The sequence below is a fragment of the Bombyx mori genome, chromosome 6 (genome assembly GCF_030269925.1).
Source record: "Bombyx mori chromosome 6, ASM3026992v2".
Taxonomy (NCBI): domain Eukaryota; kingdom Metazoa; phylum Arthropoda; class Insecta; order Lepidoptera; family Bombycidae; genus Bombyx; species Bombyx mori.
In genome coordinates, this window is record NC_085112.1 from 243,411 (window position 1) to 267,986 (window position 24,576).

A 24,576-nucleotide genomic window follows, 5' to 3' on the forward strand; every position below is an offset into this window, starting at 1 on the left:
AAATGCTGCGCTGTTAGCTCAAAGCTAGCTATCTACTCTACGTAGGGTATGTTATATATTTGAGACTTATATGTATCTAATTGTATGGTGTAACGGTTGTCCTTCTCATTAAGCCCGACCGCCGTTAGTCGTTCGGAACAGAAAGAGACAGGGAAATATACGACCCTCGCACTCTCTCTTTGTTCTGATAGATTGATAATAAATAATAGTTTAAAAAAACTATCAAAATACGCTTTTATAGAAAATCCAACTAAAAAATAGAAAATAATATTTTTTATATTTCAATTTTAATACAATTTTAATAAATTTGAATTAACAATAGTGTAAGTAAAATAATTTTCTTGTAAAAAAGCGTGGGGTGCTTTTCAGGATATCATTAACCCTTCTACTCATATCTGTTCGTAAAATATTTATAACTACCTACTGATACCATGCACCACACGCTTTTTTTACAATAAAATCATTTTTTCTTACACTATTTTTAATTCAAATTTATTAAAATTTACTTTCAATTTTTTAGTTGGATTTTCTGTAAAAGCGTATTTTGTTAGTTTTTTTAAACTATTATTTATTTTTAATTTTTTAGTTGAATTTCAATTTTTAACTAATTTTTTTATTTTATTTTTTTAATATTGAATTATCATTGGTCCTTAATAAGTATCGAGTATCAAATTTCGAGTTAATCCGACGTTTTGAAGGGGTTCAAAATCATGATCAAAGATTCCGTTACATAACATACATAGGTCTGAAGCTAATAAAAGCGTATTATTTTTTTTATTATTTTTTATTGCCCTTGTTGGCAGACGAGCATACGGCCCACCTGATGGTGAGTGGTTACCGTCGCTCATGGACAGCAGCAATGCCAGTGACAGAGCCAAGTCGCTGCCTAACGTTTAATACTCTCCACAAGCCTCGTTTGAAGAAGGACATGTCATAGCGCTCGGGAAACACTGTGGAGGGGAGTTCATTCCATAGCCGGATGTTACGTGGCAAAAAAGATCTCTAGAAACGCACTGTGGATGAACGTAGTGGCTCCAGGCAGTATGGATGAACTCTACTCCGGTGGCGGACGGTGCGATGGTAAAAATGAAACGTTGGTATCATCTCGAACAATCCCTCAGAGCACTCCATTAAAAATATTAATTCATTTAAAAATCCAATCAATTCCTTCTTGGAAAAAATAAGGAAACATAATGATATAGATTTATCATTATTTACGCGCAGGTCGTTAACGAACGTGACCCTAGAGGTACTGCAGAAGAAGGATGGCACCAGCGAGGGGGTCTACCAGTGCGGGGTGAGGCACCATGGCCTGGTGTTGGGCTACCCCATTATTCTCAAGTTTGCCTGTAAGTATTTGAAATCATTTTTATGTACTCTAATTAAGCGGCCAGACCCTGTCACGCCGCCCGCTAGTCAGATACTGTAGACAGACCAACCTGTTTTATTTGGATTGGTTCGTCAACTATGACTAGGTCCACGGCGAATATGGTTGAAAAATATGTACTTCATACAGTTCGCTAGTCAATGAGACATTGGAGAAAAAACAGAAAACTAATGTAAACATCAAAATTAATTCTGAACAAATATTGTCAGTCAACGTTTATGAACAAACACAACATCATTCCTCGTACGCGAGGAACTGCTACCTACTTCGTCTTGGCTTATTTTTCTCAGTTTCCGCGTACTAGTTATCAATCTCTTCAGATAACGACAATAATAACAGTATTTTTACCCTGAATAATAAGTCATTGGCAATGTAATTCAGCCAGAGAAGCCATTTATATCCGCCACGACTCGAGCTCCGCGGAGCCATAACTTTAGGGAGAATAACAACATAACTGTTTTATTTATGGTGACTCGGCGAAAATACATGGCGATCCATCTTCGATGATACAGTTAAGGGATTGGATGCCCTTGCTGGGTATTTTATATTTGCGTGCTGGAGGACGAAATGATCGATTATCTTGATATAGATTCGCAGTGTCGGAACATAGTACCGGGGATCTTGCCCTCTAGGAGCCTCTGCTGCTTCCACTTACAATTTAAAGTGAAAAGTTTCGAGATTATCGCGTTCAAATTTACAATCCTATACCCAAGATGTAGCCTGCGGTTTCTCTCTTTTAGTTCTAAATTTTGGTTTAAGTATAATTTTTTTATGAGGAAGGAAGAATAATATTGGTGTTAGGTCGTGTTGTAGGTATGGTGGATACGCTTATAGCTTGTCTATTTGTACCGCGAATTTGAAGATATACTCGTTACACAATGTAATGGAGACTCCAGTGAAGGTTACGGTAGACAGCGGCTTAGCTCTGTCCCTGGCATTGCTGAATTCCATGGGCGACGGTAACCACTCACCATGAGGTGGGCCGTATGTTCGTTTACCAGGGTAACAAATAAAAAAGGTGCACCTATTTCGCGGCCCACTCTCTTCACGTGGAATATAAAAGATCTTATTCTTAGATGGAAATATTATTATCTAACAGGCTCTTAATACTATCTCTTGTTTTAATGAGTCCCTTATATTGTTTGTTATTGGCGTTGTTATAAACACCGTTCTCACAGGTAGACTGAAGAACTTAGTTAAGATGTTAGGAGCTATCAAAACTGCTTACCTTCTTTCTATGTTTCTGGGTGTTATCTGGGACTCGATCACTCGACCTAACTACTTTTTATTTATTTATTGCTTAGATGGGTGGACGAGCTCACAACCCACCTGATGTTAAGTGGTTACTGGAACCCATAGACATACACAACGTAAATGCGCCACCCACCTTGAGATATAAGTTCTAAGGTCTCAAGTATAGTTACAACGGCTGCCCCGCCCTTCAAACCGAAACGCATTACTGCTTCACGGCAGAAATAGGCAGGGTGGTGGTACCCACCCGCGCGGACTCACAAGAGGTCCTACCACCAGTACTTTATGAACGTATGGTTTTTTAATATTTCAAAAACGGATTCTACTCTTTTATAACCGAAACCCATAATTCCGCTTCTAGACGGACGATTTTATTGCTAGGCTGTGGTTATTTTACGTACACTATGTCCAGAATATATGAGGCCGTCAGCGCAAAAGTGGTCTAACCTTATAATTCATATTCGTGCTTATGTGTTGGAAATTATTTAAAACATAACAAATTTTGATGCAACATCGACCTATCCCTAGTTTCATCCATAGATAACAGATGACATTGCAAACTTTATTTTAGCGTGTATTTTTTTGCCTACGAAGTATTGTAAAGGTAAATTCGAACCTCATGATCTCCATACTAACTGTGGTAAGCTTAGACCACTCTTGCACTGATGGCCTCATATATAGTTCAGAATACAACTGCAATCATGTCTGCTTCGGTAAACGTCCAGTATTGAACCTAGACTCGGTTCAATAGACACATAGGTGACATACATACGCACGCAAGGTAACAGCTCAATAAGATTGTCTTCTTTTATTTAGGCAGCGTTGATCTGGGATATCTTGTATTCAGAATATCAATAAACCTTATTCGCTAGTAAAATGATTTCCATTTGCGACGTTCTATTCAAATTGTGATGTGTTTTCGTGAAAATGTATTCTCTTGGCTTGTTTTTTGTTGAGGATGTACTCAGTGGATGAAAGCTTTACTCAGCAACAGATAAACAAACGGTAATTGTTGTTTATCTAACTCAGATGTTTCTGTATGTCCAGAGATGTCGTTTGGACCGACAATTTTTTTATTTTATTTTTTTTATTGCTTAGATAGGTGGACGAGCTCGCAGCCCACCTGGTGTTAAGGGGTTACTGGAGCCCATAGACATCTACAACGTAAATGCGCCACCCACCTCGAGATATAAGTTCTAAGGTCTCAGTATAGTTACAACGACTGCCCCACCCTTCGAACCGAAACGCATTACTGCTTCACGGCGGAAATAGGCGGGGTGGTGGTACCTACCCGTGCGGACTCACAAGAGGTCCTACCACCAGGCTGTGTAATCTATCAATGTGTCTTGTATATTTATATCACGTTATTGTAGCGAGAAACGATTTAATTATGATAAAACTCCCTACATTAGTATATGTAATGTTTTAAATATAATGATACGTTTTTAATATGAAATAGGAATTTTAGTTTTTTTCTTAGTTATTGTATACAGTGTTGGTTTACCATAATTATATAACCTAGTTTATAAAACTTTTAGACTATTACTAGAAATAAGTTCATAATCACAAAGCGTTTGTTGGTGAACACAAAAGTAAATAATGTAACAAATCACGCCGATTCTGCAACTGACTGAAGTGTTTTGTTGCACGCATCGAGTAATGAAAAACAATTATATTGGATATAGGAGAGGTAGAGAGGAGAGGTATAGAGGTTTAAATACCTTAAAGGTCGGAACTTATATCTGGAATATTTTGACCTTTCGTGAAACAGCCCTAAAATAATATTTACATTTGGTTCTGTGGATCATTTACATTAAGTTTTATGAACCTTAAAAATTGATTAAACAAAACATAATATTGTTTTTATTATTAATTAGGAATCCGCAGCGGCGCGGCGTTGTCTCAACCCATCTGCTTTTTTATTAGAAAAATACTGGAGCTTTTCTAAGGAAGGCCTTGCCTCTAATGTTGATTTATGTTGGAGAAAAATATTTTGACATGGAGCCAAGATTCACGAATCACTTCCCTTTGTGTATCCTTTGATACATCCATCAACTTTGACGAGTTAAACTTTTATATAACTTCGAATGCACATATTTGTCTCTGGGCACTTTGATTTAAACTTCCGCGGCTAGGCTAGCTGGCCTGGCTCAAGGTCTACTCGATGCTAGGCGATAGCTCAGTATTAGTAGCTTTCCATTTCATTCGTACTAAATTCTATCTTCATCCCTTCCTCTGTTAGTACGGATGCTAGTTCGTGTTGTGATCCTGCACGGATGCGAAGCCAACATGCCATTTGAATTGTTTTCTTCACTATCGGGATTTTGTCTGATTTAATATCTAAGAAATCGCTTTATTATTATTATCGCATTATATTGATTAACGTCACTTTAATAAAGGGTGTCTCGGCGCCAATTTTAAACTTTAAACATAAATATCTCGGCAACCAGCGGGGCTAGCGGGAGGAGAGCGGTAGCGTTCGAGAGGTGTAGTGCGGATTTTTTATTCGCCATGTCGCAGTGGTCTGGCGCTCATAAAAACAGCCCCAAAGTTAATGTATGGTGCGCAATATCGTCGGAAAATATCATCGAGCAATTTTTCTTCGAGAATGACCGAGATGTATCGGTTACAGTCACGAGCGAATGCTATATCGACATCATTGATACTTTTTTGTACCCCAGCTGAAAGAGAGGATGTTGACGAGTCAGGTGTATGGCTTGAGCAAGATGGTGGTAGGATCTCTTGTGAGTCCGCGTGGGTGGGTATCACCATCCTGCCTATTTCTGCCGTGAAGCAGTAATGCGTTTCTGTTTGAAGGGTAGGGCAGCCGTTGTAACTATACCTGAGACCTTAGAACTTATATCTCAAGGTGGGTGGCGCATTTACGTTGTGGATATCTATGGGCTCCAGTAACCACTTAACACCAGGTGGGCTGTGAGCTCGTCCACCCACCTAAGCAATAAAAAAAATAAAAAAAAATGGGGCCACAACCCACAGAGCTAGGGTCACCATGGACCCACTAAGAGCGTTGTTTCCGGGAAAAATCATAAGTCGCTTTGGAGACATATCGTGGCCACCTAGATCGTCCGATTTAGCCCCAGCTGACTTTTCTTATGGGGTATATATCAAAGCAAGGGTTTATGATAACCCTATAACAAATTTGGGGGATCTGAAGACGAAAATAGCGACAGAAGTGAGGGTCATTTCAGGTTCTGCGGCGCGTCTTTGAAAATTCGATAGTCCGCTTTGAAGAGTGCATTCGCCGTGATGGAAGACATCTTGACGGTGTTATATTTCGTAAATAGAATCCGTTTCCTGAAGTTAAAATATTATAAATACAATCTTCATTTTTTTATTAATATTCAAAGCTTAAAATCGGCGCTGATATACCCTTTATAATCAGCGAGTAATTTGATGATTTTGGATTGATGAAGATGGATTGAACTCTGTGAAATTAAGGTCTGTTCTCCAGACTAATTCATTTTATTATGTTAATGATTCATAAGTTAAAAATAATCATAATTTGCTAAGTCCCAGGTGATAATAAGAAATCTCCTACCTTGGTTATTTCCCTGTAGATTCGGTTTTGGAGTTGTTGTCATAAAATTTAAGAAGGGGGTTTAAAACAATTATAATAATAATAAGCCATTTATTTCTTGCTTTTACGAAGTTTAAAATAATAATAAATATATATGTATGTATTAGTATTTAGGATGTAAAAGAGAGTTTTGTAATGAAACAAGTTGTAGTGAAACAACTTTAGTTAGCAAGAACCCCGGATTGGGTAAAGGCCTCCTCCAAAGATGCCCAAGCGTCTCTATCCTGTGCTACGTCTATCCAGTTTGGGCCAGCTGTTCGACTAAGATCGTCTTCCCATCTGGTTAGTGGCCTCCCTCGACTTCTCTTGCCCGTTGGGCCGCTCCAAGATGTAACTTTCGCAGTCTATCTTTTTTCTGTATATCTCGCGACATGGCCAGCCCATTCCCATTTTAGTGTTAGTGCATAAGTTAGGGTGTCGGTCGTGTTAGTGGTTTTTTTTTATCTTAGTATGTCTTACCTTATCCATCTTCCTTATTTTGAGCATACTCCTATCGATCCCCCTTTTGACAGGTCCTGATTTTATTTGTGGCTTTAGAGGAGAACTTCCACGTCTGGCACCCATACGTCAGGCATGGTAAGAGACTTGAGTTCATAACTTTTGTTTTGATGTCTGTGGGTATATTACTTTTGAAAATTTCCTTTAGGTTCCAAAATTTTTTCCATGTCGATTGAACCCTTCTTTCCATTTCTAGTATGTCGCTGTTTTTGGCAAAACTTAACAACTTTCCCAAGTATATGTATTTCTCGACATATTCTAGTGGCTCTCCATTTATTATTATAGGATTTTTCCATCTGTTGTTGGTCATTATCTTGGTTTTAGTAAGGTTCATCTCGAGCCCCACCTTGATACTGGCTTGGTGTAGAGTCTCTATCATGTGTTGCATCTGGCCGGCCGCCTCTGACAGAAGTGCTAGGTCGTCTGCGAACCTAAGATGACTTGAAAACAATTATATTGAAATTAATTGATTTGAATTTGTGAAAGTATTAACACAAAATTCGACAAAATTCTAGAAAAATATAATTACATCAAAAGGTTTCGGTGCCATTATTTCACGGACGTGTTTAACAATCGAATAAATAATAAATTTTAAAAACAGTAATTTTAATGTTATGAGCATTTGTTCAATTTTAGGGCTCGACGAGTGAATTAACCCATAGACACAGCCCACTGAGTTTCTCGCCGGATCTTCTCAGTGGGTCGCGCTTTCGATCCGGTGGTAGATTCTGCGAAGCACTGCTTTTGCTAGGGTCAGTGTTAGCAACACTCCGGTTTGAGCCCCGTGAACTCACCTACTAGTTAAGGTTACGCTGAAATAGCCTCTCAAGGCTATCACCTTCTGTAGAAACAAAAAAAAAATACGCGTTCACCACAATCGCTCAGCAAATATTTCCAGGACTCGGCTTGGCGAAGGAGAAGTACCAAAAAAGGAGTTTATTCCAGAGCCCCGGTAATTTCTCAGAAAATAATATGCTAGCAGAACTGTGTGGTTCCAGTGAGTAGAGAGGTACTTGGCAGCTGTAGTGGGGTGCGGTGATCAATTAATGTACCTAAACAAGAGCACAATTTCCTTATTTCCTTAATTGGGATACTGAGAAAAAAAATCGTAGCAACTTTTGGCGAAAGAAGTAAAACGTTGTTTTCGCTTTAGGCTTAGTATAAAAGGCTGTCTTTTCTGTGGTGTGGAAATATTTGCGTAAAGCTTTCACCTCATTAGCGAGATCATTTTGCGTTTCGTTCGTGGTCCCTTGAACTTAATGACGAAAATACCGGAAGCGGAAATGAGGTTTTAGTAAAATGGACGCTTTTAACTAGTACTGATGGCTCGTTGTACAGATAATATGTATCTTAAGCCCCGTCTGTTTGTTGACTGCGCAGTAACCTGTCGAGTGATCATAATCTTTGCTGGTTATTTTCTGCAAATACTGAACCATGCTCACAGTCTTCCTCGCGGGCCGGTAGGTGAGCTCATGGGCGCATCTTGCGAGAGTTTGCTAACACTTGACCATCTGCCACCGGATTGGAATCGCATAGGTATACTGTATGGGTAATAGTATATCTGTTGGAAAAGCAGCGTAATCGTAGTAGTGTAAGTAGTTAGGATGGACTCTGACTGTGATTGTTGTCATGCCCAAATCGCGTTGCAGGCATACACCCTACATTCTAATTTAACATAATTTTATTTATAAATAATATTAATAATTAGTCCGCAAACATTGGTTCATAACTGATGAAGTTATCGCGTCGATTTAATTTGTTATTGTAGATGTCTATAGGTTTTTCTGGGTATCTGCATAAAAATAAAAATTATGGTATTGGCCTTGGCCAGCAGAGCATATGGCCTTTGCTCCGTAGACCCACGGTCTGCATGCTCTTATTTCCAATTGTGTGTGTGCGACCGTATTTTGAAAATGTCGTCAGCCCGATAAAGGTTTTTGTCGTATTCCTTCTATGCTGTGACAGCTACCCACCTAGAGAAATAGCCGAATAACAATCGTCTTACCTAGTATAGATGCGAGCTACATAGATGATAGATGTTTGCGTATAGGAAAACACGCTCGAGTACACAGAGAAAAAGAAACATATTGGAGCCATTTTTTTACTTTAGCTATAGCAATAAACAGCAAACAAGGTCGCTAAGAAATTTTCCGCCCTCCCCGCGCCGCCGCTTCCACCCCCGCCCCCCAGTTCTGTTATATTAAAAGAGAGTAAAGCACGAATGTGTAAGTTTTTCCCTTTTCATCCCTAAACACGCGTTATCCTCGTCTGTGGAACTTTTTGTATTTTCAGTGGTGCGTCACCAGGAATAAAAGATAGGGGGTATTATCACTTAATAAATACAACCAGATACAGCATCAGTTAACGAAGAACTTTGGGCACGTAACAGTGTCTTCAGACTTGATGACACGTGAGAATGTTTGTGTCTTGAGCTCGTGAATATTTTGTTTTAATAAATAAAAAAAACTACTACATTGTATGCCTCTGAAAGTTATATTTCTTAGAGCCCACGCTGGTACTGGCGTCCGGGCAAATTCTTAAGTAAAACATTGATTTGCATCGGTTTTAAAGGAGTATCATCCATAAACCCTATCCAAGCATGGTGGCAAATAAAGGCCGGAAGCTGTACTCTGTCGTATCTTGTGGGCACTGAACAGATGTCTTTCTATTAGAAGTGATATTCCCCCAGTAACTCCTGACTACGTTCAAACATCTCGCAAACTAATTTATTTCATATATACTACACGTTGTCTTTGTTATTCATTAATATACGAAAACAGATTTTCGGAAGCCTCGTATTTCCCTGATTTTTAGCAGGGTCTCCGTATTTGAATTTATTTATTTATTTATTTTGTGATTGTATAATATAAAATAATATTTCATTAGGTAGTATTATAACTAACCAATTATGAGTCAAAATCAACAGCTTACCATATTTTGAACAATGTTTTCGTGCAACGTTCCCTTTGATAGAAACACTGGTTTGCGGGCATGGTTGCAGCCATACTAGATGTACCACTGCTATGACCTCTAATTTACCCGTATTAGTACTATTCTAATGAGGCAGGACGCTGGAACCTTCTCATTGAGATCATAACACGCTTTACGGCTAGAAATCTTCATAAGAATTGAAGAAGCATGAATTCATAAGACTGTCGGAAGAGTCTGAAAAAACTAAAAGTTAGTTTCACGTATCTGGTGATGAAAATCTAAACTGACTCATCCATGGAAGTCATATGACCTTAGGGCATCGTCGTCTAGTGAGTGAGATGCACGTTTTATGTGCATCAAACGATTGTGTCGATCTACAACTACAAATACAACTTACAGGTTTCACGCGAAACTGGTATGAGCTACCGGAGCAGTAGCCATTAATAATACAAATGCTTTTTTTGACAATTGAAACTTTGAAGTTATATCTCTGGGCGGGGGCGGCATTTACGCTGCGGTTTACACGGACACTAGTAAACTGGCCGAGGGCTGGACTTCGCGCTATAATAAACGCTAAGCAAGTGCCAGTTTTCAGTTCAATGACCACACGTGAAGCGACAGTGTCGAGCGCCTGTTAACTAAGTACAAAATACTATCAGCAGTATGCGCGAATGTCTAAAATTGATCAACCAATGAACTCGAGCGGGCTGACCGCGGGCCCGCTGTACTAACGGATAGGTCTATACTGTTTCCTTGTTCCAGTCATCGAAAAGTACGTCTCTGTGGTTCCTGAGAACAGCACCGTGCGCGCCGGGCAGCCGTTTGTGCTCACGTGCAACATCAGCTCGGGTCCGTCTGCCAGTATCACGTGGCTGAAAGGAGAGGAAGTCATATCAGAGAACGACAGGTAAAAATAGCAATTGACCAAACTGTTAAACAAAAAAAATACGTTTTATCAATATTAAACATTGTATAATGAATAACTAAATTGCTTTCTTTAAACCTTTGATTTGGCTGATCCTATGAAATTCCTCAAGTTTGATCTAAATAGATCCAGCCGTTTCGGACTCTAGGGAGCATACATATAGGCGTGAATTCATACATATGTACATACTTCGACTTTGTGAATGTTAGGCATTCCTTGTAGCTATATCACGAACTATACGCCTAAACCCTTAGAACTAACAATGACAGTAAAATACCAACTTTGTATTCGGTCACATAACGTATAAACGTATGCAATGAACAAGCCCGCAAACCCACAAATATTCAGGTATAGACTTCAAAATTATCCGCTGAAATCCTTGAGCCAAGGCTAGTGCTTGATGTGAGCAGTGGATCGATATTCTGATGATGAGTTTGATACAGAATTTTCTATTGTTTAGATATTATTACATCGACAATAAGCATCAACTACTAATACTGAACGCGAAGGAACAAGATGCAGGCGTATATTGGTAAGAGTTTACAATACAATAGTTTCTCAGTAAGACATATTCAATTTACACAACAAAAAATTTTGTATTAATGAATCGCTAAGAAAAAGTTTCAAAATATTCAAATTGAGTCAGTTAATATGCAGAATAAAGAAGGACAATAAATAGTAAATACGAGTTAACAAACAAAAAAAAATCAAGATAAACGCACGGATAGATTATAATACTTTATGACCTAGGTGTCTACGGGCTTGTTTGTTCACTTTTGTACACAATAACTCAAAGAGAGACGAGAATTCAATCGACCTGCTGGTGAATGCTGGCTGGCGCTAAAGACCAGAGGCACTGCCTACTTTTAAACCATCAACCGTTTGGAACCTCTGGGTCTGCGGAGGGACTTCGGTTCCCTCTGTTTTCTGTACCGTATATTCCATGGGGAATGCTCTGACGAATTGCTTGAGATGATACCTTCATCTCCTTTTTATCATCGCACCTCCCGCTATCGGAGCAGAGTTCATCCATATTACCTGAAATCGCTGCGTTCATCGACAGTGCGTTTCCAGAGGTCTTTTTTGCCACGCACCATCCGGCTATGGAATGAGCTCCTCTCCAGGGTGTTTCCCGAGCGCTATGACATGTCCTTCTTCAAAAGAGGCTTGTGGAGAGTATTAAGCGGTAGGCAGCGGCTTGGCTCTGCCCTTGGCATTGCTGAAGTCCATGGGCGACGGTAACCACTCACCATCAGGTGGACCGTATGCTCGTCTACCTAAAAGGACAAAAAATTATTAAATTAATGTGTTACAAGTAACCTGTTACAGTGACAGTTCTGAAGGTACTCTTTTTCGGACCAGGTGTAAAGCAACCAACCCAGTGCTAAACAAGAGTAGAAACAGTAGTCCTGCTTTGGTACAGGTGGAGAGGGAGGAAGGTCAGACGGGGCTGGCCTTTCTTCCTCTGCAGCAAGACACCACTATCTACGTCTCGAAGGGGAGCAGAGTTGTACTCCCATGTCCAGTAGTGGGCTGGCCCAAGCCCGAGGTAAGTTCAAAGTATATGATCTGTATAAATAACTGGTTTTTTTTCAGATTTTCCAATAGCAGACAAATAGTTTAATAAGCAAAAGACTGAACAGTTGTAATGGAACAATCACTAGAACATACCACGGATTCGTGTACAATGAAATTTCAACTCGTTCTTCAAGTCTTTTACGAAAAATTCATGGTTGGCGGGATCTTGAAATTTTCAATTTTCGTAAATAAATTTTGGTCTTCTCTGTTCAGCGAATTTGTTCCAATTGTCTAAAATTTCATCTGGTTGTAATCAACCTGGTTAAGTTAAATTAAAACTTTTAATACAAAAAAAAATTATTATGCGGGTTTGATTTTTTTACACGATGCTACTCCTTCACCGTGGAAGTCAATCGTGAATATTTGTTAAGTACGTATTTCGTTGGAAAAAATGGTACCTGCGGGCGGGACTCGAACACCGATGCTTCGCTACATACGAATGCACCGGACGTCTTATCCTTTAGACCACGACGATTTATTTACTGGTGGTAGGACCTCTTGTGAGTTCGCGCGGGTAGGTACCACTGCCCTGCCTATTTCTGCCGTGAAGAAGTAATGCGTTTCGGTTTGAAGGGTGGGGACAGCCGTTGTAACTATACTTGAGACCTTAGAACTTATAGTGGATGTCTATGTGCTCAGGTAACCAATTAACACCAGGTGAGCCGTGAGCTCGGACACCCAACAAAGTAAAAAATAAGAATTAAAAAAATGTATGCTGGCTTCATGATTTTTCCAGTTACCTCCGTTCTCGTATCTGGGTTGGAGTTATCCAGGTGCACGGTTGACGGATAATGATGTCCTTAACCATATTGAAAGAATGTTTGGAATGTTACAGATTGTATGGAAGCTGACTCCATCGATCGGAAGAACCGCTGAGCAAGAGACTATAGACCAGGTGTTGGTACTGCCGAGCATGCAGGCGGATCTAGAGGGAGTCTTCTCGTGCTCAGTGGACGGGAATAATGATTTGGTTAAGGTAAGGCGCGTATATTAAACGAGTATTGCAAGGAGCTGCTCGCGTCGAGTTTGAAAAGAATATATAAATGTTTGGTTGAAATGGGAATTCAGCTACCCTCATATACACTCGTTTGACTTGGTTGTGAAAAACAGAGATGTTATTGTTTTACTTGTAATAATTGATATTTATCAGAACACATGGACCATCGTAGCTTAAAGGAAAAGAGGTCTGATGTACTCTTATAGAGCGATACGTCAATACCGGTGTTCAAATCCCGCAGGCCGGTACCAATGTGGCCAACATTATTCGGAAATAATCTTCCAGATTCTAGAAAATCAGTCACATGTTTCGGTTAAATAGAGCCGTAGTCTTTGTGTTTCGATGTGGGTGGTGGTGGCATTTATCTTGCGTTGCCTATGGAGCACTTTGTACCATGTGACCTCTGATCACAGATCGCAGATTGAGTGTAAACAGACCGGGTGCGGTAGTAGGTTAGGACGTTGTTAGATTGGTCCATTTCTATGTAGTATAAAGGGTGTGCTTACAGTGCTTATTTCCATAACCAATGGTTTTGCTGAAGATATATTGAAATAGAGAAGACATATTGAACGGCTTGTGGTGATTTAGTGCAAAATTGATAGTAGAATATTATTAAACTAGTAATTGTGCGTCTTTATAACTTAATATGCTTAGCATAATCGTAATTCTGTGCTTAAACGACGCAAGCTATAGAAGTTAGCGTCTTATTTATTACATTTTGGTGAGAGTCTGAGAGATTAAGCCATGTCACGTTATTGATCAGTGTCCTAAAGTTTTTTTTTTGTATAGGTGGACGATCTCACAGCCCACCTGGTGTTAAGTGGTTACTGGAGCCCGTAGACATCTACAACGTAAATTGCGCTATCCATCTTGAGATATAAGTTCTAAATTCTCAGTATAGTTGTAACGGCTGCCCCGCCCATTAAACCGAAACGCATTACTGCTTCACGGCAGAAATAGCCAGGGTGGTGGTGCCTACCTGCGCGAACTCACTAGAGGTCCTACCACCAGTAATTACACGAATTATAATTTTGGGGGTTTCATTTTTATTACACGATGTATTCTTTCATCATGGAAGTCAATCGTGAAAATTTGATAAGTATGTATTTCAGGACAAAAATTGGTACCCGCCTGCGGGATTCGAACACCCGTGCATCGCTAGATACGAATGCACCGGACGTCTTATTCTTTAGGCCACGACGACTATAGAAATAGTGTGATTGCATCTATGCTGTTGCTAGCTGGTCGTGATCACGGGACATGACTTGCACAATATCAGCGGTACACAGTCCCAAGCCTGCGGCGAGCTATGAATGCTGGACAACGGAACAATTGAGAATGTCTTATACATTCTATGGGCACTAATATAATTCGTGAAAAATACAAAATTTTCAGCCTCTTCAACTTGAAAGACTACTCGTAGTAATAAAATGACCATAAGCTTTTCATAAACATAATTTTTTTCCCATTCCTCTTCGCTGGTAGCCTAAGAGGCTATTCCGGCTGCGTGCGAACGGGTAGGTGAGTTCACGGGCTCAACGTGAGAGAATTTGATAACACTAGCCCTAGCAAGAGCAGTGCTTCGCAGAATCTACCACCGGATCGGATACACGACCCACTGAGAAGATCCGGTGAGAAACTCAGTGGGCTGTGTTTATTGGTTAGTTCGCGCGTCGGACTCTTGACGATGACCGGTTGTTGAGGGTCCTAAAAGCACCGAGAGTGAATCCGGGGGACCCGACAAGACAGGTTTCGGACAACGGCGGCTTTGCGTTGCCCCGTCACGATCTAATAAGTTAACTATAACCTGGGTGCTTGGTCGCCAACTTTTTATTTTTTTATGTTGCATAGATTATTGAACCAGCTCATGCTTCAACTGCTTTTAAGTGGTAACCGAAACCCTTAGGCATCCCTCAAATGTCACCAGCCATATTTATACTGGTGACGAAGTCTCAAATGTATTGTTTAACGGCGAGCCCTCTCTTCAAACCAGCGTAAACACTGAACTAATATCTTCGTCTTCTTCTTAGTCGGATACTCTCATCAAGTGGTCGTGGTTGTGCTGATGATGTGCACCCAGAGAGAGGCACATAAAAGTAAGATACCTTATGGCATACAAACCGACAAATCTCTTACTTTATACCGCAGCGCAGAGCGTGAAGCATAATTAGTATTTTGTTAATTAAAGCGAATGAGGTCGTGCCCATATTTACATAGAACTAACTAGTCGTACCCTTTGACCTTATACTATACGAACTTTTGAAAGGGCTATGGATTAATTAACACTTACTATCACGAATCATTTATGCCAGCGGATGTTATTTGCTATGCGGATTTTTGATATATATGCCGTAAATATATATATATATATTTCCATAAATAATGATAAATTAACTAGTCCGTCTACATTAATCTATGATGAAGCAAACCAAGCTGATGTCAACCGGGTACTCGACCCAGAGACAGAACAAAATAGACCACTGGCCATTTTGAGACATCAGAATCTCAATTGTATTGTACAATAATAATAACGGCTATTACCCAACCGCGCAAACCGCAAAATTGCTTTGTGTCGGAACAATGTGGCGCGGCGTGGTTAACGCATTCAATCAGCGAGTAGCACATTGTCTTCACATGAACACTGTCTCGATTCATGAGGTATGAACATTTACAGACACTAGAGGTCCCGCATTAGTCGAAATTCGACTATAATTAATTCAAATTGTAAGTTTGTACACTATTATGATTGTAATTTATACTTTTATAATCACAAATTTCGCCAAGGCTACACTATAAAAAAATATTAATAAAGACAAACAATATTTAATCTATTCTCAATTTGACCACAGACGTCAAGAACAAAAGTTTGACAATAAATAGTATGCATGCGTGTGTGCGTCAAATACATGGCATGTAGTGTGTGTCATGTTTTCTTTATTGATTTAATGTATATTTTATGCATTATATTAAAAAAAAATTAGCATTGTGCACTTCTTCTCTATATTCTGTATAAGAATGGAAAATTTCATACTCCTCCGTCCGCGCAATTTTCGTAAAAAGGGATACAAAGTTTTTGCTTCACGTATTAATATATAGATAATGTAGTGATTTACGGTAAGCAGTGGCCTGTCGATGCCCTAAGAGTTGCTGATGTCGTGGATGTGGATAACTATTTAATAGTAAAAAACGTAATACCTACATAAATACGTTGTTATACCGAAGAAATGCATGATATATATATTTAATTACATTATATATTTTAATTTACTGAAACAGCCATAAATATTTTTAGAAAGAGAGCGGTCCCGGTTTCCTTCTCAATGTTGAAATCGTTTGCTGGTCTTTAGTTTAGCGCGACAAACATTTTTTAATGTATTATGTTCTTTAAGGGCTTATTGAAGTACCTACTTCATACCTAATTATTCCATATCAACGAGTATGCTGTACAGTCGAATGTTTTGGAGCAATCCACAAATGTTGTAAAGAGCTTGTTGAACTCGTGTTCTATCTGACTGATGGTATGTGTGCGGTCAGTTGCGGCGTGATTTGATCCAAAGCCCACCTGAATGGTTGATATTTGTCAGTATTTTCTGTTATTTATGAGAACAGTTGTACGTGGATCATAAGCTAATAAGTCTGTGGTTAACTTTTGGGGAACGCGAGGAGCAAAGTTGTGCGAATTGTTTTATTTCATTAATTTAGTGTGTCTTAGTGCGTCTGTAGATTTAAAAGTATAGTGACGGTGGCTTATTAACTGTCCAATTTTTATAACGAAATACGTACCTACTTAATAAATGTTAACTAATGACTTTCACGGTGAACGAACAATATTATGTTAAAAAATTCAACTTGCAAATGTAATTTGCGCAATTACTGGTAGTAGGGTGTCTTGTACGCCCGCACGGGTAGGTACCATCACCCTGGCTATTTCTGCCGTGAAGCAGAAGCAGCGGTTGTACTGTAAAAATTGGGACCTAAGAACTCTTGTCTCAAATTGGGTGGCGGCATTAACGTTGTTAATGTCTATGGGCACCGGTGACCTTTTAACACCAAGTAGGCCGTGAGATTGTCCAGAATTCTTGACAATGCTTGCTATGCCGCAAAAACTGGAGCGGATGACCTAGAGATATTGTTACAAGTAATTAATTAGTCCTAACTTAATGTTGTTTGAAACAAAAAAAAAACTTAACAAATCCTATTTTTCCAGACCTACAATGTTACGATTACGGAGCCAGTGAACATCACGTTGCCTCCGGCTTCAAAGCAGGTGTACCGGGCCAGCACGGTGAGATTCAACTGCACCGCCACCGGGAAACCGGCCCCGATCATCACCTGGTACAAGGACGGGAAGCCTCTGGTTCTGGCCGGCAGGGTACGCTATTTCAGTTTGATTGTAGACCAGTACTGCCCATCCACTTTTACAAGTAGGGCACCCGTTTTATTAATGTGTGCCTCATGTTCCGAGTCGGGTGTTTGCATTCATATATGAAAACCCATAATTTGTTATCTTCTTAGTGTGTGTTAGCTAAGAAGACGATTACGAAAATATTTGAACGTAATATGTTTCACTTGTAACTCAGGACAAGCATTTATTGTGAACTTTATTTTTCTAGAAAGTTGTACTGACTTCGTTTGAAGGGAATCGTCGAGAGCTACTCATTAGGAGTGTTACATCTGATGATGCTGGTGAGTTGATAGCCGTATTGTACTTTTATATATATTATTTATGGAGTGGCTTTGCTCAGTGTAGTCAGAGGAATGAGACAAGACGGCGATCATTCAGACGAGCGCGCCCTTCTCGTTTTTTTTTTTAAATATTGAGTTCTCATCGGTCCTTAGTAAGTATACGTTTTGAAGGGGGTCAAAATCATGTTCAAAGATTCCGTTACATACTAACATACATACGTCTGAAGCTAATAAAAGCTTTGCAATACCCAGGAGTGTACCAGTGCTTCGCTAGGAACGCGCTGCAGGAGCGCGGCGCGTGGGCGCGGCTGGAGGTGGCGGGCGCGGGGGCGGAGGCGCCGCGCGGGGTGCGGTGTGCGGCGGCGGGGCCCGCGCGGGTGCGCGTGTACTGGGACCTGATGGACGCCGACGTTGTGGCCTACACCGTGCAGCGGAGCGTGTCGCGTGAGAACACTCTTTTTTTTATTCCTACCTATGCGGATAGCCTTCAGAGGATATTTCCTTGACATGTAGATAGATCAGTTCACGGGGCTCAAACCGAGAGTGTTGCTAACACTGGCCCTAGCAAGGGCAGTGCTTCGCTGCATCTATGGCCGGATCGGAAACGCGAGAATACCTACTTACTGAAACATCTCTTTTAAATAATACATTCATTTATCGGCACTATTTGTTGCTCGATTTCATTTACACTTGTACGACACGCCGCATGAGGCCTTGTAAATTAAGAGATGAATCGTACAGAAGTAAAGCTTCTAAATAAAACTATGCTATTAATATTGCGTAGAGGAGGTAGTTTGAGGTCTCAAGCAGCATTTTACCGTAAATTATTTTCTTTTAAACACATAATTGTCATGTTTTAGATGAAGACAGTTTGATCTAGATAGTTCTTATATTCCACAGAAGGTACCATGTACCCTGGAGTGCCGCGAACTACCAACGAAGAAATCATCACCGTAAATGAACCATTGACTCCTTACAAATTTCAGGTAAACAACATTACTTCCTTTATCTATATATCTACAATATATAAAATTCTCGTTATTATATAAAAATGAATTGCTGTTCGTTAGCCTCGTTAAAACTCGAAAACGGCTGGACCGATTTGGCTAATTTTGGTTTTGAATTATTTGTGAAAGTCCCGAGAAGGTTTAAAAGGTAGATAAATATGAAAATCTCGGAATTAAATAAAAATAACAATTTTATTTTTCCATTGATGTGTCCCCCGTCGGACGGATTTTTTTGTTTGTTTTAAGTTTATTTTATACAAAAGTTTAGATCTTTTATTTATCGATTGAGGCACTACGAAGTCTGCCGGGTCAACTAGTGTATATAGATAAGGATCGCATGTCTCGATCCATAGGTCTGGTGTGTTAACGAATCTTGCTGGTTTTTGACTGGAATCAATCTTTTAGTCGTGACTATATTCCGTATGCGTAAAATTATGTTTGAATAGTTTGCAGCGAGAGACGAGCAGGCAGTTATAGTATAGTATGTGATACCCAGGGCTTGAAACAGTATCTTAGTATCAAAGTTAGGTAGCATAGTATAATATAAACAAGCAGATTGGAGAAGTGTGTGTGAGAATGAATGGGAAAACATACGGGTGTATATACGGGTTTAAGCCGCTCACACTGTGCTTGCAGTCAGTAGGGAAATGGCTGTTGTATCACGAACGCACCGTTTTTGCCGTAGACCTTGTAGCCGCCGAATTTTTAGGTAAAATAAAGTAGTGAAAAGACAATACTCCACTTTACGTTTTTCTAAGGAAAAAAAATGTAGTTTGTTAATATTTTTCGTGCAGGTGACGGCTTATATTCTGACCAAAAACAATAAGACCATAGCGAGCGATCCCTCAGAAACTGTCACCTGTCAGGGGCAGGGAGGTAAGCATAATTATTTTATAATCATTATTAACTGGTCCAGAGGAATTTGAAATTGGTGTAATAATGTTTCGTGCGGTGTTCAGTATCAGAGTCGTTTGGAAAGAAAACTAAGTTGGTTTCTGTTCTAAGGTGTTCAAGTCCTCAACAGGGCGAACCGCTCCGTCACGACAGCACAAACACTATCGATAAACACAAGATTTGTTTTGTAGTTACTATCAGAATAAAAGAAACGTTAACAGATAGAAAGACGTGAAAACCAGAAAGATTAATCTAGTTTAATTTGCGACATCAGTATGAAGATATCTTGTAATGTTTGACTTCTCTTAATCCCCTAATCTTAGTTCGGTCAATATTTGAACTGCCCTCCCTCAGTGCCGATCAAGATAACGCGAGTGAACGACGAGAGGGTCGTGGTATCCTGGCACCAGTTTGCGGAGGAGCATCCCGGCGTGCTGCAGTGGACTCTGCAGTACAGGACCGAGGACGACAACCAGATACAGAACGTGACTTTTGATGGTTCAGTGCATCAGTACAGTTTTCAAGGTTACGATCGATTTCTGCTTGACACTGTGTCTGTAAATAAATGCAGCTTAATAGCAGATACCCAGACTACTCCACACTACATTCTTGTGTCGCCTCACACTGTGTGGACACGGTCTCAACACAATGACATCCAACTTCAGTATTATTCATAGGACGCACTATTCATTAGTTATCCATTTGTCATCGTTTTTCACTTTCCTCTCAACGATGGAAAAGTTTGGTAAAACGTCAAGAATTCTTCGAAAATCCCCCCAGTAACTGTCAAGTTTAGAACTGTTGAACCATTTCGGAAATTAGCCAGCACTAACGAGCAAAGGGAGTAAATAACAAGTACCTGACGCCGCACCACACTGCGTGAGTAATCGATATGTTTGACCATAGCATTACCGGGCACTGAGCTCCGTGTGCTGGGCTGGAAGGTCCTCGGGATACCGGAGAACTTGTCGGATGTGCCGTGGCAACGAGCGGATCTGGACCGCGTACCAGATGGGTAAGTAAGATCTGCATTACATAATTAATGTCCTTGGAAGGGTAGAAAGGAACTGCTGGTGGTTACATCTCATGTAAAATATAATTAACGTTTTATTTATTTATTGGTTAGATGGGTGGACGAGCTCACAGCCCACCTGGTGTTAAGGGGTTACTGGAGCCCATAGACAGCTACAACGTAAATGCGCCAGCCACCTTGAGATATAAGTTCTAAGGTCTCAGTATAGTTACAAATACTGTCCCACCCTTCAAGCCGAAACGCATAACCGCTTCACGGCAAAAATAGGCAGGGTGGTGGTACCTACCCGTGCGGACTCAAAAGGTCCTACTAGTATGGTAGGGCATGGCAAGGTGTCCCTGCTGGGGGGGATTATAAGCATAATGTAAATAACGCATCATACTTTCGCGATTCCGATCCGGTGGTAGGTTTTGTGAAGCACTGCTCTTTAAAGCACTGCTCTTGCTAGGACTAGATAGGAGCTCACCTCTCCGTCCGCGCGTAGTATATTTTTTTCTTAATCTTTTTTTTCTTGTTGATGTTTAATAGAATTATTTTAAGTTCAGCTAGTTACAAAACCATGTTTTTATTTTTTATTTCTATATTTTATACTATTATTTATTTAAATTGTAAAGTGTAGAAGTGGCTCGGGTCACAAAAGTTCGTCTACAATGTGGTCCGCGGGCCTACAGCAGCCTACAACATTGAGCAGTTTGGTTGAATAATTTTAGAGAAATTTTCAAAGCCTCTATTGATTCTGTAAAAAATCGAAATATTCAAGTTTGTCATTTGTCAAACCGGTGGTAGGACGTAGTCCGACTGGCTGGCGACCACCCTCCAACTAGAGTCCGCCGCCAAATAGCCTAGCTGTGTTCCGGCGTGTGGGTTGGAGAGCCAGTTCTATTCCTTCCCTTTCCCCTTCCTTGTTGGGGGTGAGTCTTGGTGATGCCTGGAACATGCGGAATAGAAGTGTGTGCGAGCTCGCGGGACGTGACTGGTTGACGGGGGTATAGGGAGACCCAGTGAAACGGTATTCGCCGCCGCCCGCCGGTCAGTAGGGGACCTGAACCCAGGTGTCTCTACTAAACTCCGCCCTGGGAAGCTGTCCCGCCAACCGGTGCAAAATCCTGTCCTGCGGTCGCCGTGCCGGAGTCGGAGACCGGAGTGGATCCCGGCGATCGTACGCAGGGTGGACTGGGGGCCCTTCCATGCCCTGCGTCAGTCTCTCACGCAACCCGTGGTTGAACATACACTGTGTTCCGCGCTTTATTCAGGTATTGCCTTGATTTCACCTCGAACGTCCTACCTCTCCTAATCCCACTCTACTAACAATATTAAAACTAATGACAATACGAAAAAGAAATAGGGTTTTATCGGCGACTCCCCATTCCACATTTAAAGTGGATTTCAGCAATGTTAGGGGCCTACATAGTAACCTTGACGCCGTACACCACCACCTTGAGACGGCGCAGCCTGACCTACTTTTTCTAACGGAGACGCAGATATCTGCTCCGGATGATACCTCGTATCTTGAATACCCCGGCTACGTATTGGAGCACAACTTCCTGCGTAAAGCCGGGGTGTGTGTATTTGTCCGGGCTGATGTCTGCTGTCGCCGTCTTCGTGGCCTCGAACAACGGGACCTGTCCCTCTTGTGGCTGCGCGTAGATCACGGGGGTTGTACCCGAATCTATGCGTGCTTGTACAGGTCCCACAGCAGTGATGCAGGTTCAGCTCTGATAGAGCATGTGCAAGAGGAGACTAACCGCGTGCTTGAGCAGTACCCTTCTGCGGAGGTGGTGGTTCTTGGAGACTTTAACGCTCACCACCAAGAGTGGTTGGGGTCCAGAACCACTAACCTCCCGGGTCGGGCTGCCTACGATTTCGCCTTGTCCTACGGCCTCACTCAGCTGGTGACACAGCCCACCCGTGTCCCAGATATTGAGGGGCACGAGCCCTCTCTGTTGGACCTTCTGCTGACCACCGATCCGGCCGGATACAGTGTGGTGGTCGACGCTCCACTTGGATCGTCTGATCACTGCCTTATCCGAGCTGAGATACCAATCTCTCGTCTTGGTCGTCGAACGACGACCGGGTATCGAAGAGTTTGGCGGTATATGTCAGCAGATTGGGATGGATTGCGTGAATTTTACGCATCCTACCCATGGGGGCGGCTCTGCTTTTCCTCTAGTGATCCTGACGTCTGTGTGGACCGACTTAAAAACGTGGTGCTTCGGGGGATGGAATTGTTTATTCCTTCTTCCAAGGTGCCCGTCGGGGGTCGCAGTGGACCCTGGTACAACAATGCCAGTCGGGACGCTGCACGCCTCAAGCGGTCCGCATACGTGGCATGGAATGATGCCAGGAGACGTCGGGATCCTAATACCTCAGAGGAAAGGCGGAAATTTAACGCCGCTTCTAGGTCCTATAAGAGGGCTATTGCTAAGGCGAAGTCAGAGCACGTTGCCAGAATTGGCGAGCGACTGAAGAGCTATCCCGCCGGGAGCCGTGCTTTCTGGTCGCTCGCTAAGGCTGCAGAAGGTAACTTCTGCAGGTCTAGTCTCCCATCACTACGCAAGTCCGATGACAGTCTGGCCCATAGTGCGAAAGAGAAGGCTGACCTTCTGGTCAAACTCTTCGCCTCAAACTCGACCGTGGATGACGGGGGTGCCACACCACCGTACATCCCCCGGTGTAATAGCTCCCTGCCTGAGATCTGCTTCACGCAGTGTGCAGTCAGGCGGGAGCTCGGACTCCTGGACGTCCATAAGTCGAGCGGGCCAGACGGCATCCCTGCAGTGGTTCTGAAAACGTGCGCCCCTGAGCTGACGCCTGCGCTAACGCGTTTGTATCGCCTCTCTTATTGCACTAACAGAGTTCCGTCTTCATGGAAGACTGCCCACGTCCACCCTATCCCCAAGAAGGGTGACCGGTCGGACCCATCGAGTTATAGGCCTATCGCGTTAACTTCCTTGCTTTCCAAGGTGATGGAGCGAATAATAAATATACAACTCCTGAAGTATCTGGAGGATCGCCAGCTGATCAGTGACCGACAGTACGGTTTCCGTCACGGTCGCTCAGCTGGCGATCTTCTTGTATACCTTACTCACAGGTGGGCTGAAGCCTTGGAGAGCAAGGGCGAGGCTCTTGCTGTGAGCCTTGATATCGCGAAGGCCTTCGACAGGGTCTGGCATAGGGCACTTCTATCGAAGTTACCATCTTACGGAATCCCCGAGGGTCTCTGCAAGTGGATCGCTAGCTTCTTGGATGGGCGGAGCATCACGGTCGTCGTAGACGGTGACTGCTCTGATACCATGACCATTAACGCTGGCGTTCCACAAGGTTCGGTGCTCTCCCCCATGCTTTTCATCCTGTATATCAATGACATGCTGTCTATTGATGGCATGCATTGCTATGCGGATGACAGCACGGGGGATGCGCGATATATCGGCCATCAGAGCCTCTCTCGGAGCATGGTGCAAGAGAGACGATCAAAACTTGTGTCTGAAGTGGAGAACTCTCTGGGGCGAGTCTCCGAATGGGGTGAATTGAACTTGGTTCAATTCAACCCGATAAAGACACAAGTTTGCGCGTTCACTGCGAAGAAGGACCCCTTTGTCATGGCGCCGCAATTCCAAGGAGTATCCCTGCAACCTTCCGAGAGTATCGGGATACTTGGGGTCGACATTTCGAGCGATGTCCAATTTCGGAGTCATTTGGAAGGCAAAGCCAAGTTGGCGTCCAAAATGCTGGGAGTCCTCAACAGAGCCAAGCGGTACTTCACGCCTGGACAAAGGCTTTTGCTTTATAAA

General features: G+C 41.8%; 1 protein-coding gene across 4 annotated transcripts in view; it reads left to right on the plus strand.

Annotated features, from left to right (window-relative positions):
* Positions 1 to 24,576, plus strand: part of LOC101744081 (protogenin B) — a 108,509-nt gene that overhangs the window by 64,491 nt on the left and 19,442 nt on the right. For all 4 annotated transcript variants that reach the window (XM_038011828.2, XM_038011829.2, XM_038011830.2 and 1 more), the window contains exons 3-14: positions 1,225 to 1,349; positions 10,428 to 10,572; positions 11,051 to 11,122; positions 11,953 to 12,139; positions 13,004 to 13,144; positions 17,373 to 17,537; positions 17,779 to 17,851; positions 18,104 to 18,295; positions 18,752 to 18,837; positions 19,653 to 19,734; positions 20,107 to 20,277; positions 20,659 to 20,767. In XM_038011828.2, the coding sequence (XP_037867756.2) occupies positions 1,225 to 1,349; positions 10,428 to 10,572; positions 11,051 to 11,122; positions 11,953 to 12,139; positions 13,004 to 13,144; positions 17,373 to 17,537; positions 17,779 to 17,851; positions 18,104 to 18,295; positions 18,752 to 18,837; positions 19,653 to 19,734; positions 20,107 to 20,277; positions 20,659 to 20,767 (1,548 nt within the window). The remainder of the gene's footprint in view (positions 1 to 1,224; positions 1,350 to 10,427; positions 10,573 to 11,050; positions 11,123 to 11,952; positions 12,140 to 13,003; positions 13,145 to 17,372; positions 17,538 to 17,778; positions 17,852 to 18,103; positions 18,296 to 18,751; positions 18,838 to 19,652; positions 19,735 to 20,106; positions 20,278 to 20,658; positions 20,768 to 24,576) is intronic.